This window comes from Ovis aries, chromosome 11 (genome assembly GCF_016772045.2).
Source record: "Ovis aries strain OAR_USU_Benz2616 breed Rambouillet chromosome 11, ARS-UI_Ramb_v3.0, whole genome shotgun sequence".
NCBI lineage: Eukaryota > Metazoa > Chordata > Mammalia > Artiodactyla > Bovidae > Ovis > Ovis aries.
Window position 1 is genome coordinate 25,168,131 of NC_056064.1, and position 19,107 is coordinate 25,187,237.

At 42.7% G+C, this 19,107-nt stretch overlaps 1 protein-coding gene across 6 annotated transcripts in view; it reads left to right on the top strand.

Annotated features, from left to right (window-relative positions):
* KIAA0753 (KIAA0753 ortholog) overlaps positions 1–19,107 on the top strand; it is a 63,589-nt gene that overhangs the window by 41,351 nt on the left and 3,131 nt on the right. For all 6 annotated transcript variants that reach the window (XM_012185538.4, XM_042255546.1, XM_060395339.1 and 3 more), the window contains 4 exons: positions 1,651–1,836; positions 3,602–3,683; positions 8,596–8,716; positions 9,200–9,424. In XM_012185538.4, the coding sequence (XP_012040928.2) occupies positions 1,651–1,836; positions 3,602–3,683; positions 8,596–8,716; positions 9,200–9,424 (614 nt within the window). The remainder of the gene's footprint in view (positions 1–1,650; positions 1,837–3,601; positions 3,684–8,595; positions 8,717–9,199; positions 9,425–19,107) is intronic.

Genomic DNA, 19,107 nt, shown 5'->3' on the forward strand with positions numbered 1-19,107 from the left:
TTCTGCCATAAGGGTGATGCCATCTGCATATCTGAGGTTATTGATATTTCTTCCGGCAATCTTGATTCTACCTTGTGCTTCTTCCAGTCCAGTATTTCTCACGATGTACTCTGCATATAAGTTAAATAAGCAGGGTGACAGTATACAGCCTTGACATACTCCTTTTCCTCTTTGGAACCAGTCTGTTGTTCCATGTCCAGTTCTAACTGTTGCTTCTTGACCTGCATACAGATTTCTCAAGAGGCAGGTCAGGTGGTCTGGTATTCCCATCTCTCTCAGAATTTTCCACAGTTTATTGTGATCCACGTAGTCAAAGGCTTTGGCATAGTCAACAAAGCAGAAGTAGATGTTTTTCTGGAACTCTCTTGCTTTTTCAATGATCCAGCGGATGTTGGCAATTTGATCTCTGGTTCCTCTGCCTTTTCTAAAACCGGCTTGAACATCAGGAAGTTCACGGTTCACGTATTGCTGAAGCCTGGCTTGGAGAATTTTGAGCATTTCTTTACTAGCATGTGAGATGAGTGCAATTGTGTGGTAGTTTAAGCATTCTTTTGCATTGCCTTTCTTTGGGATTGGGATGAAAACTGACCTTTTCCAGTCCTGTGGCCACTGCTGAGTTTTCCAAATTTGCTGGCCTATTGAGTGCAGCACTTTCACAGCATCATCTTTCAGGATTTGAAACAGCTCAACTGGAATTCCATCGCCTCCACTAGCTTTGTTCGTAGTGATGCTTTCTAAGGCCCACTTGACTTCACATTCCAGGATGTCTGGCTCTAGATTAGTGATCACACCATCATGATTGTCTGGGTCATAAAGATCTTTTTTGTACAGTTCTTCTGTGTATTCTTGCCACCTCTTCTTAATATCTTCTGCTTCTGTTAGGTCCAGACCATTTCTGTCCTTTATCGAGCCCATCTTTGCATGAAATGTTCCCTTGGTATCTCTAATTTTCCTGAAGAGATCTCTAGTCTTTCCCATTCTGTTGTTTTCCTCTATTTCTTTGCATTGATCGCTGAAGAAGGCTTTCTTATGTCTTCTTGCTGTTCTTTGGAACTCTGCATTCAGATGCCTATATCTTTCCTTTTCTCCTTTGCTTTTCGCCTCTCTTCTTTTCACAGCTATTTGTAAGGCCTCCCCAGACAGCCATTTTGCTTTTTTGCATTTCTTTTCCATGGGGATGGTCTTGATCCCTGTCTCCTGTACAATGTCACGAACCTCATTCCATAGTTCATCAGGCACTCTTATCTATCAGATCTAGGCTCTTAAATCTATTTCTCACTTCTGCTGTATAATCATAAGGGATTTGATTTAGGTCATACCTCAATGGTCTAGCAGTCTAGCGGTTTTCCCTACTTTCTTCAATTTGAGTCTGATACTTGCTTTACCAGCTGGCAGAACAGGTAGTAACAGTAATTTTCATGGATATTAATGGTGTTACTCAGTTGACGCAACTATTGAAATGACTGTGGTAGAAACTGTCCTGACTGTCCTGATGTCCTGCAGTCAGTGTTCACTGGCTTAGGAGAGGCTGGATTCAGTGTAGAAACCGCCTGTTGTACCATCGCATGGTTGGTCTGTAGGAGCAGTGTTCATATTTAAGTCTCACGCAGTCTTCATGTTGCCTTTCCATCCCCTTCGCTTGTTTTGCAGGCTACAGCTGTTGATGGCGAATCCAGTAACATTCATCAGCTGGATGGTTCTTCGGAAAATACCGCTCACGAGTCCTGGCCCGTGACTCACTCCAAGATCTGGGAGTCTGACGCCTCGTCCGCCTTAGGGGACGGCAAGGGCAGCCTGTACCTGGAGGCGATGATGCTCCGGATGGAGGAAATGGAAGTAGGTCGCAGGCGCCGGTCCCGGTTGGCTGCTGGAGACTGGCTTCTGTTGGGCACAGCTCCTCCTCATGGTTTTGTAGCTTAAAGCATCAGAGTTACCTGGCCCTCAGTTTCAGTCCCAGCTCGACTGTCAGCCACGTGTGCCGCTTTCATAAAGTCACTTACCCTTTCTGATAAGTGGGATGGTTTTGCTTGTTTTTTAATTTGTTTTTTAATTGGAGGATAATTGGTTTACAGTGTTGTGTTGGTTTCTGCCTTACAACAAAGTGAATCATAAGTATACACATGTCCTCTCCCTCTTGAACCCCCCTGCCCCCCCGTCCCATCCCACCCCTCTCGGTCATCACAGAGCGCTGGGTTGAGCTCCCGGGTTGTGCAGCAGCTTCCCGCTAGCTGTCTCTTTTATAGTTGGTAGTGTATGTATGTTAGTACCGCTCTCTCTAGTCGTCCCACCCTCTCCTTCCCCCGCTGTGCCCATTCCTGTCAGCACCGTTTTTCTAGATTCCCTATATATATATAGATGTGTGTTAATATATGATATTTGTTTTTCTCTTTCTGACTTACTTCACTCAGTATAACAGGCTTTAGGTTCATCCCCCTCACTAAAACTGACTTAAATTCATTCCTTTTTATGGCTGAGTGATATTCCATTGTGTGTGTGTGTGTGTGTATATACACACCACAATTTCTTTATCCGTTCATCTGTCGATGGACATCTAGGTTGCTTCCATGTCCTGGCTATTGTAAATAGTGCTGCAATGAACACTGGAGTACACGTGTCTTTTTTAATTAAGTGAGGGTGTTTCTAAGGACAGAATGAGGTATGAAGTGTCTGTATACTGCCTGACACACAACTCATCATCGATATGTGATACCAAAAACGCTGGGCCAGAGCCCAGTCCTGCAAATGGGACCAGCAACGTCTTCATCCCTCAGCTTGTAAATGCTGCCCAGTTGCCTCTTCTGCTCTCCTCCCATTGGATCCTGGCAAAACACAGATAACTTTATCTTTCTTAATTCCTGTGACACTGCTTTAGAATGCTCTTAGAAAATTCTAGACCTCAGACATTATGCAAACCAAGCCCTGGATGGTTCTGAGGAGGAAATTGAGACACAGTAAGGGAATGAGTGACATGGCCAAGGCTACCCAGAAGTTCCCACCAGAGCTGGGCTGAGAATCCAGGTCCCTAACTCCTAGCTCAGAATTTTCATTTTAACTCCACCTGGATGAAATCTCATTTTGGCTTTGCTGCTAAACCAAAAACATAGGCAAGACAACATTTAGTTGGTTTTTGACAATTAAAAAATGTGTAGTTTATCCTGGTCTTGTAACTGATTTCCCCTTCTTGGAGGTAACTACCAAATGGTAGTCTATAGCCGCACACATGACCATGTACATACACTGCCATTTACACACATGGCCATTTAATGTAAACCAGTTAAAATTAAATACATCACTGCATTACCAGTGGTCAGTAGTTAGTGGCTAGTACATTGGACAGGGGAAAAATAGAACATTTCCATCATCAATTCAGATTCTAGTGGGCAGTGTTGGTCCAGATTAGATTAGTTAGTATAGATTAATTGCCTCATTTTATTTTACACTTCCCCTCATGAGCTAACCGCTTCCTGGCCTGGGAGGTGCCTGTTTTCTGGTGAAGTGTCTTATCAAATGTCTGCTGGACTGTTATAACCTTCCTAGTCCCTGGTTTGTAATGAAACTAATTTTTTTCTGCATAAATTAATCTTTTTTTATTTTTTTAAAGAAATACCAGGAGACAGTTCGCCAAAGATATAATAAAATTGTATATACCGACCCTCATTTTTGGATGCAGGAAGGAAAAAATGGTGAGTGTTCCCCCACTTTTCCCTCTACATTGTACTGTGAAAAATTTCACACATACAGAAAAGTTGAAAAAAGTTGTACAGTGGATACTCATATATACTTCTTCTAGATTCTACAATTAAAATCTTGCTATATTTGCTTTATCATATATCTCCTTAGCCTCTTAGGCTTCCCAGGTGGCTCAGTGGTAAAGAATCCGCGTGCCAATGCAGGAGACACGAGACGCAGGTTTGAACCCTGGGTTGGGAAGATCCCCTGGAGGAGGGCATGGAACCCATTCAGTATTCTTCCCTGGGAAATCCCATGGACAGAGGAGCCAGGTGGGCTACAGTCCATGGGGTCGCAAAGAGCACACATGAGCACCCATCAATTCATGTTACTTTTGGATGCATTTTAGAGTAAGTTGCAGACATTGGTACATCTTACCCGAAACATTTCAACCTGTGTATCAGCAGCTGGAGCTTCATATTTACTTAGAGTGCTTTTTCCTTTTGAGATAAAATTTACATCAATGAAATATGCAGATCTTAACGGTATTATTTGATGAGTTTTGACAAATGGGTGCATCTTTGTTACCCACACTCCTGTGCTCCTTCCCAGTCAGTGCCCCCCTACCCAGCCAACCACTGTGCTTTTTTTTTAACTTTAGATTAATTTTGCCTATTCTGGAATTTCATATAAGTGGAATCATACATGTATTTAACCTTTTGTCTTTCATTTTGCAAGATGTCTTATAATTTATCTATTACTCATTTCCTGTTGCTAGGGTAACAAGCTTAAGTTAGTAACAAGTTATAGCACAAATGTAGTGGTTTAAAACAAATTTATTCTCAAATGAATTCCTGGAGTTCCGAAGTCTGACTGTCTCACAGGGCTAAAAGCAAGGGATTGGCAGGGCTGGCTCCTTCTTTCAGCTTCTGAGGCTGCCTGCGTTCTCAGGCTTGTGGCTGTATTACTCCAGACTGCTTCTGCCTTCGCATTGCCTTCTCCCGAGTCCCATCTTCCTCTGCTTGCCTGTTACAGTGACTTGCTGTTACCTTTAGGGCCCATCCCAGTGATCCAGGTTACTTTCCCCATCTCAAGATCCTTAAAGTCCCTCCTGCTATAGAAGAGACATTCACAGGTGTCAGGGGTCAGAATCTGGACATCTTGGGGAGCCACTGTTCAGCCTGCCGCACCTGGCGTCAGTGTCCATTCCTTTTTATTGCTGAGTAGTGTTCCATTGTACACAGGCACCACATCTAGCTGAGCCATTTGCCTGGAGATGTGCATTTGATTGTTTTTAATTTGGGTCTATTAGAAATCTGCTGAGTGTATTCATGTGTAATCTTTTTATGGACATAGGTTTTCATTTCTCTTGGATTAAAAACCTGAGTAGATTTGCCAGATTATGGGCTAGGCACATGTCTAACTTTATAAAAACTGTCAAACATTTCCCCAAAGTGACTGTACCATTTTACACTCCCTGCATTGAGTTCCTACTGCTAGAGATCCTTGCCAGCATTTGAATTGTCAAAGTCTTTTTCATTATAACCATTCTGGTACACCCGTAGCAATATGTCTTTGTGGCTTTAATTTCATTTCTTTGGTAATAATGATGTTTAGAACATTTTCAGGTAATTATTAGTCATTTGTATATCTTTCTTTATGAAGTGTCCAAGTCTTGAATTGGATTGTCTTTTTATGTTTGAGTTATAGGAATTCTTCATGCATTTGGATGTGAATTCTTTGCCATATATATACTATTTTCAAAACAGCTCTATTGAGATCTAATTCACATACCATAAAATTCATCCTTTTAAAGTTGAGTCGTTTTTAGTATATTTACAGAATGTTGCAAATGTCATTGCTGTCTAATTTCAGAACATTTCATCACCCTAACAAGAATCCCAGCTTCCATTAGCAATCACTTCTCATTCTCCCCCATCTCTTCCCAGCAGCCACTAATCTACTCGGGTGAGTGTTTGCAAATATTTTCTCCCATCTGTAGCTCACGTATGTATTTTCTCGAATGTGTTTTGTTATGAGGAAACATTTTAAATTTTGATAAAGTCTAAGCTATCCAATGTTTCTTGTATAGATTTTGCTTTCTTTGATCTCATAAACCTTTGCCTATTCCCACGTTGAGAAGAGAAGCTCTTGTTTTCTTCTAGAAGCTTTATGGTTTCAGTTTGTATGTATAGGCCTGTGATCCATCTTGAATAAAACTTGGCTCTGGTTTGAGGTAGAGGTTGAGGTTCATTTTTTCCTTCTGCTAATGGATATTCATTTGTTCTTACACCATTTGTTGAAAAGACTTTGTTTTCTCTTCCACTTTTTTAAAAATTCATACATATGCCTTTTGGCTGCAGTTGCTAGGCCAGTGTCGCAATTTGGGCTGGGGTGTGTTGCTCAAGTTCTCTTTGACTTATGCTTATCAGTTACTACTTTACTCAATGAAAGAAGGAAAACAAAAGGTGGTTAAACATTACCTCTAAAGGATTTTTGGTACTGTGAGTATTAAGAGAAGGAAAGGAAGTTGTGGGTATAGAAGATTTATAATAGCAGTGTATGTACATAGACTTCTTTAAAAGAGGATGAGTTTGGGGTATTGTCTTAGGAAAAGTGTTCTCTGTGTCACATTTTCACTGAAAAATGAGCCATCTAAACACAATAGAGATTCATTCCTTTCAGTTTGGGTAATTGTTTTTAAAGTGTACCATTCATAGTGTTATTTATTTATTTATGGCTGTGCTGGGTCTTCGATGCTGTGTGGGTGGCAAGCAGGGGCTGCTCTCTGGTTGTGGGCAAACTTCTCTCATTGTGGTGACTTCTATAGATGCAAAGCGCAGGGCTCCAGGGCACGCCTGCTTCAGGAGTTGCAGCATGTGGCCTCAGTGGTGGAGGTTCTCAGACTCTAGAGTGCAGGCTCAATAGCTGTGGCGTACCGGCTTAGTTGCTCTGCGGCATGTGGAATCTTCTGGATCAGGGACCGAACCTGTGTCTCCTACATTGGCAGGCGGATCCTTAACCACTGAGCCACCAGGGAAGCCCCAGTTCTGGTAATTTTTCAGGCTCCATTCTTTGTTCCTCTCATTCTCTCTCTCCTCTAGCCCTACTCCAGCTTCTGTGTTTGTCCTCACATGACAGGTGAACCATTCTTCCAGGCCCACCTTATGTTTGCTCCTTCCTGTGAACTCTCATAGACTTCTGCCATGTCCTGCCCTGTTAGAGATGTTTCTGGAGGGTCTTTGCTGCTGCTGCTGCTGCTGCTGCTAAGTCGCGTCAGTCGTGTCTGACTCTGTGCGACCCCATAGACGGCAGCCCACCAGGCTCCCCTGTCCCTGGGACCCTCCAGGCAAGAACACTGGAGTGGGTTGCCATTTCCTTCTCCAGTGCACGAAAGTGAAAAGTGAAAGTGAAGTCGCTCAGTCGTGTCCGACTCTTCGCCACCCATGGACTGCAGCCCACCAGGCTTCTCCCTCCCTGAGATTTCCCAGGCAAGAGTACTGGAGTGGGTTGCCATTGCCTCTGGGAGGGTCCTTATGTCTCCCAAATAAGCCAGAGAGGTTTATCATATTAAGTAGTATCCCAGCTGCATCTAGCAGGGTCATGACCCGGGGATGAGCCTTCTCATCACCGCCTAGTGAATCAGTGGGCATCTTTCGGTTTAGAAGCAGAGGAAAGGGGAGTGCTGAAGGGCAACTGTTTCACTGTTGGTTTGGCCATTGGCCACAGTCAGGTTGCATCGTGCAAAAGATAGCCTTACCAAGGACTCAGTGTTCTCTTTTTCAAGGGCAATTTAAATTATTAGTCACTATCTCTGACTCTGCTGGAGTCTAGGTATGCATTTCAAAGGAGCTTTGAAGAACACCAAGAACTGAAATGAATTTGTGGATACTTTAAATCCAGAACCATGAAATCCTCATAAGAACCCTCTGTCTCTAATTATTCTGATTGTATGTTCAGTTGAATCACAGAAACCAAATTTAAAGTGATCTGTGAATTGTGCAGTGTCAAATCTGTATCTCTTATTTTCTCTTTTCTGAAGTCAATTGAAAATTGATTGTACTTTCAGTAATATTTTTATAAAAACTGACTTATGCAGTATTTCTTTTTATTAATATATTTTTAAAGTTTTTGAAAATTAAAAAAAAAATTTTTGCCACTATTGCATGTAATGTGGGATCTTAGTTTCTCAACCAGGGATTGAACCCATACCCCCTGCATTGGAAGTGTGGAGTCTTAACCTCTGGATTACCAGGGAAGGACCTATACAGTATTCCTGTGCGTAAAAAATCATAAACAAAGAAATACATGAGTCAGAGAAAGGTGTTTGACTTATACTTGCTCTTTACCTAAGAGAAGGGCAATTTTCTTTTTATATCTGAGATGTGTTTAAAATGATAAATAATCCAAAGCTCCAAGGAGCTGTCAAGCCTGCCGCAATGTATAGTTAATACGTTAATGTTTTGACTGTCATCATGCAGATTTTCCCAGCGAAGCTCAGACACAAATTGTCAGCTAGTCAGGTGTTCAGGTGTTGAGTGTTCTTTTTTTTCCCTTCTCCAGTAATCAGATAATTTAAAGGTTAAAAACAAACCCAACTGCTCAAGACTCCTTGAATGAGGGGTGGATCCTAATGGAACCTGGCTTTGCACAGGCCTCTTCAAGGAGTCTACCTCAGAGCTGACAGAAGCTTTGAAACAAGTTCCTTATTTCTTAAAACTAACTCCTCATTGGTTTGTTTCTTGATAACTTTTACATTCACCTTTTCAGGTAGAACAGAGGCGTTGTCTGCCTTTCGCACTGCCAGCTCAACCCTTATGCTTAAGAGACATGCCTGTGAACTTCCTCACAGGTTACTGGCCACTCCAGTGATGTCTACTCCAGCATTTCTTTACGTATAGTCATTTTATGCCTCTCCTTTTCTAGACCAGAAATTTCCAGCGGTAAGTGAAAGGCCTCTTTCTCCTCATCCAATCAGGATCACAAAGACTGCAGCTCGAAAAGACCCAGATGTGAACATCGTGTTAGAAGGGCCCTGCAGTGGCGCGTAAGTGGTAATGAGCCTGTCTGATTTCATTTGTAGTTGGTTACCTTTGACCTTGTTGGATTTTACATTCCTCCAATAACCACAAGACAGAGAGAGATTCTTCTCTTGACCAAAATCTTGCCAAACTCCAAGATGGCCCAGCAAAACAATGTGTTTATAAGATGGGCATTGAGTGTGTTGCATCTTAAGGAGCCTTTAGTAACAGCTGATTTTTACGATTGAAAGCATCACAGTGGCACAGGTGACTTTTGCAAGTCATTACGGCAAGATTTGCTTTAAGAATTCTTTTGTCCAGATGTTGCTCCCATGAGGATGGTTGGTTCATGTGAAGGAGAAACAGTGAGTGGTGATGCTGGGTTTGATGCAGCGTGAGGAAGGAAAATGAAGGTCAGCCTTTGGTTGTCCAACCATCAGGATGCATTAACGGTTTACTCTCACTTGTAGATGATTTTGAATGCTCTCATCATTTTTATTTGCTCTCAGTTCTCTGGATGAAAGTGTGGGAACAGAGGAGAGATCGGAGAAAAGAGAAGCTCCCCTTCCTTCCCTTTCAGAAGATGCTCAACAGACAGAAGGCCGAGCTGCCCTCTTTGTCCCGCCGGTCATGCGTCGTAGCATCGTTGACTACTGCCGCCGTTTCGAGCACTACCTGCGGGTGATTGCGCACGAGGCCGTGGGCTCCTTCAACCCATGGCTCATAGCTGAAAGGTCAGGAGGAGGGCTTGCGCTCTGTTGCGGAACAGGGTGCCATGTGTTAACTTGACTGCAGAAAGACCTGGCCGAGGTCTCAGGCCAAGCTTTTGGGTCCTGGAGTTCCAGTGGCTGCTCTGGGGCTGGGGAACAGGCTTTCTCTGCCAAGTGCCTTTCTTCAGGGAGAGGAGATGGGAAAACAGCATGGCTGATGCCATCCCGAGGAGCATGCTGCAGCCTTCCACCAGAAGCAGAAACTTTGTTCAGGGCAGGCTTCCTGTTGGTGTTAGTGAGGTCAGCGTCATCAGAGAACGTGAATTATGACTGGGCAGGAAGCAGTTACGATCTTGAAATCTTCATGGTCAGGTCAGACTTGCAACAGGACAGTGGGTCTATAGACCCCACTACACTTAACCTTCTCCTTCTGGCTGTCGCCTCCCCTGAGAAAGGGGAGGTCTGTGGAGTCAGAAGACAGTCCCACTGCTGCTAGATATTTGAAGAATGGGTAGCCTTCTTTCATGTAAATATTCAATTGAAAGATGTGTGCAAATTCATTCTTTAGAAATAGTGCTCAAATTTAAATTCCTTACGAGTATCATTTTATTATATACGAGCAGATAATTTTCATCAGTGAACCTAGAGTATACTGTTATGACATCTTTCTTGAACAGGTTTCAAACATGTTCCAGGAATTAATAATTGCCTCTTTTTAAGTTGCTTATTTTTTTAATATATTATTCAAGATCTTCACATTCTAGCCAACACCTCTCAACATAATTTTCCTCATGATTTGATGTGTTGGTTAATCTCACCTCCACCCCCACTCTTTCTCCTGAGACTCTCTTTCCTTCTACCCCAGCCTGGCCCAACCACTTTCTAGATGTGCGGTGCGGCTCTTGTCTTGGCATATGTCTTCATCACCACCCTGGGCATGAGGTTCTCCCTCCCACGTTAGGGTCCTTGTGTTCTGTTCCCACGTGTCTTCCTCCTTCCTGGTTTACTCCCTTACTTTGATGGAGCCTATACTGCTCTGTGTATCACAGGACAGTTCCTGAGACTTATACGTTTGAAAGTGTCTTATCTTCATATTTGACTGATGATTTGGTTGAGTTTTAAATTCCTGGTTTATTTTTCCCAAAGAATATGCCTCTCTTCCTTTGTGGAGGTGAAGGAGGGATAGTCACGTAGATGCCACGAGCAGGGGTAGAGACCCGTCAGTCTACCAGCTCATCCTGCAGTCTCAATCTGCGTTCTCATCTCCTACCCAATACTTCTTTCCACTTTCATGGTTCCTGGTTCTCTTACTTCCAGAGACTTTGTAATGTTCTGTGAGACAGATCAGCTTGCTTTTCCTTGGTGTCTTCTGCTATACACCCTAAGGTTTCTGCTTCCTCTGCATTTCCTCTGAACTGCTGAGTCGTTTTGATTACCTGTCTCATCTACTTTTGTCTTCTTCTCCATGTAGTTTCATATGTTCGTTTATCTCCTTTTATTATAGTGGGGATTTGGGTGGGATCAGAGATAATCACATGTCCACTCCCTTAAGTCAAACCTGAAGTCCTAAGGCTTCTCATAATATATGTACCCTTTGAAGCATATGAAGACCCTTTGTTCTGGTTGAGATGCCACGTATATTTCCTGGGGAAGAGAGTAGAGTAAACTTGACTTGCTTCCATGCATTAACCTGCAGCCCTGTAGCATGCCCACTGGTTTGCACAGAGCTTGTCTGGATTGATTAGACTAACTGGCATCTTGGGAAATTTAAAATAAGCTAAAGGAGATAGACTGTTCCCGGTATTACATTCTTAACACGTGATTAATGATACATTTTGTTACAGTGCTGTAGATGTAGGGGGAATCTCTCTCTCCCCCTGTGAGGACAAATAGGGTAAGATATAGAGGTTAAAGTTGTTAAAATATGCCTGAACTTCACAGATGATCTCCTCTGTTGTCCTGGACCCTCAAGTGACAGCACATCTAAATATTCTAGCTCTGTTTTTGATCTCTCTTGGTTCTTATTTGGGTGTCCCAAAGATGAGAAGTGTATTGATCTAATCTTGAAGAAATATCCAAGGATAGTTGGCTTCATCTGATAGCCTCTTGGGTGAGGGAGAAATCAGCTGAGTTTTTCCTCTTTATTTTACTGTCTCCATTCCTCCCTTCACCTGGAGAAAAGGACTATTCCAGTGATCAGAAGGGGCAGATAGTATAAACTGGATGTAAATAAAAGCATGATTCTGAAAGGAAAGGTTTAAGGTGGTGATGCTTTTAATGAAAGCAAACTCTTAAGGATTCCTGGTTGGAAAAACAAATCAGGAGACTTCTGGTTGAAAAGAGCAGACTGAACATACGATTTATCTCTACTCCCTGTAGCCCTATCTCACTGTATGTCACTGAAAGACTGAGTAAAAGGCATGAAACCATAAATGACAGCAAATAAGAACCAGCAGGAAAATTTTGGAAGCCATGAGCAGTTAGACAAATAGGCAATGACTTGCCAGACCAGAGAGAGCCAAGAACCTGATGAGGGTGGAGCCAAGAATCAAGCTAATTTGTGCAGAAGAATCTTGGTAAGACTCAGGAAGGACAAGCACTGGGGATGCATGGGTGCAAGGGAGTCAGAGCATAGGAGGTTTAATTGGAATTCTCATTCTCGAATAGAGCAGATCACTAAGAGATCCCAGCATTTCTGAAAACCATGAAAGCTACAGAGGCTAGTATAACAGAAAACATTGAACTAACAGGATTTACAGAATGTGAGAAGAGGGGAAAAGGAGGAATGGAAAACTAACGAGGAAATTCTATAAGAATCTCCAGAAGGTCATTAGTCTCTAGATTGAAAGGATTCACCAGTTGTTCACTGCGAGTGCATGGGTGAATAAATGCATGAATAAATGAAACTGAACACATCATAACATGTTGTGCACAGGAGATGCGAGCATCCTCGTGTAAGGAGAAGATGACGCAAGGCTCCAGAGTTAGAACCGGGCACGTTCAAATAGTCAGAAATGAGAAGGGTGTGTTGTCAGTAGCAGCCCTGCTACGGGATATAAGAGCATGCTTCCAAAGTTCACCCTGGAATTCTGTGCCCAGCTAAATTATCAAATAAAAGGATGGAATAAAGACAGTTTAAGGCACGCAAAGTATCGAAAAATGTAGTTTCTCAGTAAACTTCTAGAGGGTGTTTACCATCAACATGAGAAAGAGGAAGACAGGATTTAGGAAATTTGGGAACTCTAACACGTGAACTTCCAGATATTCAAGCTGGTTTTAGAAAAGGCAGAGCAACCAGAGATCAAATTGTCAGCATCTGTTGGATCATGGAGAAAAGCAAGAGAGTTCCAGAAAAACATCTATTTCTGCTTTATTGACTATGCCAAAGCCTTTGACTACGTGGATCACAATAAACTGTGGAAAATTCTGAAAGAGATGGGAATACCAGACCACCTGACCTGCCTCTTGAGAAACCTATATGCAGGTCAGTTAGAACTGAACATGGAACAACAGACTGGTTCCAAAGAGGAAAAGGAGTACGTCAAGGCTGTATATTGTCACCCTGCTTATTTAACTTCTATGCAGAGTACCTCATGAGAAACGCTGGACTGGAAGAAGCACAAGCTGGAATCAAGATTGCCAGGAGAAATATCAGTAACCTCAGATATGCAGATGACACCACCCTTACAGCCGAAAGTGAAGAGGAACTCAAAAGCCTCTTGATGAAAGTGAAAGAGGAGAGTGAAAAAGTTGGTTTAAAGCTCAACATTCAGAAAACAAAGATCATGGCATCTGGTCCTATCGCTTCATGGGAAATAGATGGGGAAACAATGGAAACAGTGTCAGACTTTATTTTGGGGCTCCAAAATTACTGCAGATGGTGACTGCCGCCATGAAATTAAAAGACGCTTACTCCTTGGAAGAAAAGTTATGACCAACCTAGATAGCATATTCGAAAGCAGAGACATTTCTTTGCCAACAAAGGTCCGTCTAGTCAAGGCTATGGTTTTTCCAGTGGTTGTGTATGGATGTGAGAGTTGGACTGTGAAGAAAGCTGAGCACCAAAGAATGATGCTTTTGAACTGTGGTGTTGGAGAAGACTCTTGAGAGTCCCTTGGACTGCAAGGAGATCCAACCAGTCCATTCTAGAGGAGATCAGTCCTGGGTGTTCTTTGGAAGGAATGATGCTAAAGCTGAAACTCCAGTACTTTGGCCACCTCATGCAAAGAGTTGACTCATTGGAAAAGACTCTGATGCTGGGAGGGATTGGGGGCAGGAGGAGAAGGGGACGACCGAGGATGAGATGGCTGGATGGCATTACTGATTCGATGGACATGAGTTTGAGTGAACTCCGGAGTTGGTGATGGACAGGGATGCCTGGCGTGCTGCGATTCATGGGGTCGCAAAGTGTCGGACACGACTGAGTGACTGAATTGAACTGAACTGAGCATGGAACTTCCAGGAAAATGGCGAAAGCTATTTTCAAGAGAATTTTTTTTTTAATTTAAATCTTGGCTGCACCACGCAGCATGTGGGATCTTTAATTCTCCACCCAAGGATCGAAACTGAGCCCCCTACAGAGGAGATGCAGGGTCTTAACCAAGACTACCAAGGAAGTCCCTCCAAGAGAATTTTTCAGTGAGCATAAATTCAGTGTCGTCTAGAATAGGACAGAGGGCTCTAGGAGGAATAGTTTCCAGACAGGGAAGGCAGGGTAAGAAAGGTTAAAAAAGAAGAAAACAAACACGTTACCTAATGTGCTTTGGAGCTTGTATTGGGAGCACACATTGAATGTATTTGTGTTTCTCTCATAGTTTGGGGATGAATTAGTGATAGGAATATAGAAAGCAAAGCAAAGCAAGCATCAAAACAAAACAAAACACAAGTAATCACTTCTGCTTCTAGTAAGGATGTACTTGGTAATTTGGACCGCCTCTCCCACTGAGGATCACTGTTAATAGAAAAGTTAGATCCAAAATAAAACATATATGCTTGAAGGCCCCAGGAAGTTAACTAGGTAATAAAGAATAACTGGGCCAGGATCCTGGAGAAGACTGACCCTGGACTGTCGGTTCTGGGGGAAGGTGAATGGCACTTTCAGTGGTCTTTTCAGATCAGAGGATAGCAGAGGGGATTAAGGGCTTGCCGAGGGCTGACCTGATGAACTTTGCTCACTTCTGATGGGGACCCTGAAGGGTGGCACTCTGGAATAAGGGTGACCTGGATGCCGGCAGGCCCTCCCAGGACTCTACTCAGCTCCACTTCGTCTCACTTCCTGAGACTGAGCTGAAGTCATTCTAGATTGTTGCCTGACAGCCACCGAGCAGAAGCAAACTTAACTTTTCTCTGAAGATTTATAACACCATCTTAGGATTTAAATTATTCCTGCAGTTTTCAAACTTAATGTCTGATAAATGGTAAAAAAAAGCCTGGCAGCAGAGAGACATGACAATAACAAGAACAGACCCACGGCAGCTCCACATATTAGAGCCATCAGACACAGATATTAAAATAACTGTGCATACTGTGTACATAGAGGTAGAATTTTGGCAGAGAACTGGGAGTAAAACTAAATCCATGTGGACATTCAAGAACTGAAAAGTACAATTTCTGAAATGAAAGTGAAAAGTGAAAGTGAAGTCACTCAGTCGTGTCTGACCGACCCCATGGACTATAACCTACCATGCTCCTCCGTCCATGGGATAAGCGACTCATCAAATGGGCTTAATAACAAATTAGACACATGAAAAAATTAGAGCCTTTTGGCTCTCTGCGTAGCACCATGGTGGTTAGCATGAGTAAGCATCTTATGAAAGGAGGTGAAAAGGGAGCCGAGAAGAAAGTGGTTGACCTATTTTCTAAGAAACATCGGTATGAAGTGAAAGGACCAACTATGTTCAATATAAGAAATACTGGGAAAACACTAGTCACAAGAACTCAACTCAAATCACATATGATGGCCTCAAGGGTCATGTTTTTGACGTGAGCCTTGCTGATCTGTGACTGATACAGTTGCGTTTAGAAAATTCAAGCTAATTACTGGGGATGCTCAGGGCAAACGCTGCCTGATTAATTTCCATGATGTGATCTGACAAAATGCTCCATGGTCAAACAATGGCTGACCATGACTGAAGCTCGCGTTGGTGTCAAGACCACCAGCAGTTATTTGTTTCCTCTGTTCTGTATGGGTTTTACTAAAAAAAAGGCAACAAAAAGATTTGGAAGACCTCTTATGCCCAGCACCATCAGTTTCACCAAATCCGCAAGATGGTGGAAATCATGACCCGAGAGCTGCAGACAGGTGACATGAAAGAGGCAGTCAGTAAACTGATTCCAGACAGCAGTGGAAAAGGCAGAGAAGCTTGCCAATCTGTTGATCTGCTCCGTGACATTATTGTTAGAAAAGTAAAAATGCTGAGGAAGCCTAAGTTTGAGTGGGGAAAACTCATGGAGCTGCACGTGAAGGTAGTCATTCTGGAAAAGCTACTGGGGAGGAGACAGGTGCTAAAGTTGGACAAACTGATGGATACGAGCCACCAGTCCATGAATCTGCTTAAAACTCAGACTTCAATGGTGACAAATAAAATATATCTTGTTTGGGGGTGGGGGGAGAGAAAAGTTAGAGACTCGGACATAGGATAGAAGAAAATGTCTAGAGCGAAGCATGTGCTGTGCTGAGTTGTCACAGTCGCGTCCAACTCTGCAGCCCTATGTTGCAGCCCGCCAGGCTCCTCTGTCCATGGGATTCTCCAGGCAAGAAAACTGGAGTGGGTTGCCATTTCCTTCTCCAGGGCACCTTCCCTACCGAGGGCTCAAACCTGGGTCTCTTAAGCCTCCTGCATTCGCAGGTGGGCTCTTTACCACTAGTGCCACCTGGGAAGTCATGAGTGATACATGGAGACACACAAAAAGATGAAAATGAAGAGAGAGGATGAGAGGCATGGAGGATAAAGGTCAAGGTCTAATACACATGTGGCTGGGGTCGCAGGAGAGGAAGGAGAGGGGATGGGTCAGAAGGACATCCAAAGAGATCATGGCCGATAACTTCCCCAAAGTAACACTAGACATCAAGCCACAGATTCAAGAAGCTCTGAAAGTCCCAAGCAAGAAAAACAGAAGAAATCCATATGTAGCATATATCACAGTATTGTTGGAAAATGAAAGACCAAGAGAAAAAAATCTTAAAAATCAGCCAGAAGAAGGAAGATGGAGAAACAAAAACAGTGGAGGCTGGATGCCCTGGTGTAAAGCTCCAAAAGAGAAAGCTGCCAGTCTGGATGTAAGCCCAGTGAAATGTACCTCAAGAAGGAAGGCAGGAAAGGTTCTAAACAAAGCCACAAAAATTTATTACCAGTAGACCGTCACTATAGGAAATAGCGAAAGGGTATTTTTCAGGCAGAGCAAAAACAGTCACAGATGAAAAGGCAGAAATACAAGAAGGCATGGATTAAGAAAAAGTCAGTAGTAGGCAAGTGAATATTGACTGTATAAAACAATAAGCTGATATCTTGTGGGGGTGTATGACTATATGCTGAAGTGCATGATAACAGTAGCGTAGAAATTGGGAAGAGGATAAACAGAGTTAGTGTCCTAAGGTTCTTGCATTGTCTGGGAAACTGGTAAGAATATCAATTAATGTTATAGTTTAAGGCAAGGATGCTTATTGTAATCTAGAGTTGGCCCCTAAAAGAATAGTAAAATAGTGTACAATACCCAAATTAAAAGTGAAAAAGCAATTTAAACAATCACAGAATCCTAAAAAAGTTAAGAAAGAAGAGAGAACAGATAGACATAAAGAAAATACTTAGTATTTTAGTAGAAGGTCAGCTGTATCAGAATTACGTTAATGAAAGAGCGCTTTACATACCCATTAGAAGACTAAAGATGGTCAGATTAGCTGCCCCCCCCCCCCAAAAAAAAACAAAACCACAAAACAGCTGGGACAGGAATGGGGCAGAAGGGATAGGAAAAGGGGAGGGACACTTAGCTTCATTTCGTCTCTTGTATACTTCAGAATTGTTAATGTTTCCTGTACAACCCTCCAAATCAACAAGGTTTGAAGGATGTTGAGCAACCCTAAATTGGAATACAGGAAGAAACTGACTGTATATCTAAGAAATAGCCACACTAAAGGGATACACACAGATAAGAACTTGTCTAAGTCACTTTTGAATGTAGTATTTTGACTCTGTATCCTCTGGCTAAAGACAAAGACTGTAAACACATGTTAGATTCTAATAAGTAAGTTTCTTTTACCCAGCAGCATGGGTTAACAATTCTAAAATACTTTCTCTGTATTTTAGTACTGATTGAATAAGTATGTTGTGAATAATGACAGTCAGGTTTCGGGGGGAGGCTAGAATGAATCCTCTGTTTTGAAGTGAGATTGGAGGTATTATGACTTATGGTTTTTGATAGGTACAGAGATAGACGCGGGCGGTGCATCCTTGCACCTCTCTGTCTGAGCCTGTCTGCTGAGAGGGCCTGGAAGCCGTGACATACTTAGCAGCAACGAGCACACTTGGTACCCAGATTGTGGTTTCTAAAATACTCTTCTCCATGACAAGGCACCAGGGCTCCTTGGAGAATTGGCCAGTTCCAAGACTGGGGCTGGGAAAATGTAAGATGAACCTGAAACTTCATTTTGTGCCAGAATGGAAGTGTTCAAAGAATGACGAGGGCATGTCAAGAGGACGTAGGAGCTGACTTGAAGGGACTCCTGCCGGCCATTCGGGGAGACACTGAATATCAAAATAAGTAATAATAGAAACAGATTGCAAGCTGTTAAATAAGAATCTATAAGACCAAGCTGATATGAATGAATGAATGGATACATAAATTCATAAATAAGTAATTGAGAAGGGAAAGCTCTTCCGCACAGTAGCATGCCAACTATTGAACAGAGAAGGAATGATGAAATTAGAAAATCGGTGTTGGCAACCTTGTAATAATTGATTCTGCAAGTTTGATGAGAAGCAGAATATTTACACAGTCTAAAAGTATCTCCCTGCAACATACGTATTAATTACAAAGGGGAGGTAGTAACTACAGGCTAGAGACTTGGCAGACATCAGCATGACCAAGTGACAAAAATTAACGCTCATCGTAATAAGACAAATAATGCACTGAAGGGACACAGCATCCCTTCTGGGCATTCGTTCCCAAAACATAGAACGTGAACCTGACCATGAGGAAGCGTCAGACAAATCCACACTGAGAGACAGTCTTAAAAACAAAGCTTCTGCTCTTCAAAAAATGTTAAGATCATAACACACAAAGACTGAAGAACCATTCTAGACGAAACTGAAGACCTGTGACTGACCATTGGCTGCCACACGCGGTCCTCCAGTGAGTCCTGGACAGTCTACAGAATCTTTTCTTTCAAAGAACTTCTTTTGGACAGTTGGCAGAAAAATTGAAAAGGTCTGTCGGTAAGACTGGATAGCAGTGTTGTGCTTGTGCCTAGTCACTTAGTCGTGTCCAGCTCTCTGTGACCCCCATCAGCAGTAGCCCACCACGCTCGTCTGCCCGTGGGATTCTCCAGGCAAGAACACTGGAGTGGGTTGTCATTTCCTTCTCCAAGATAGTAGTATTATGTGAGTGTTAGTGTTAAGATTTTTATAATTGTATCAGGCTTATTTAAGAGAATGTTTTTGTTTTCAGGAAATGTATCCAGAAGTACTGCATGTGTTTGTGTGTGTGTAGAG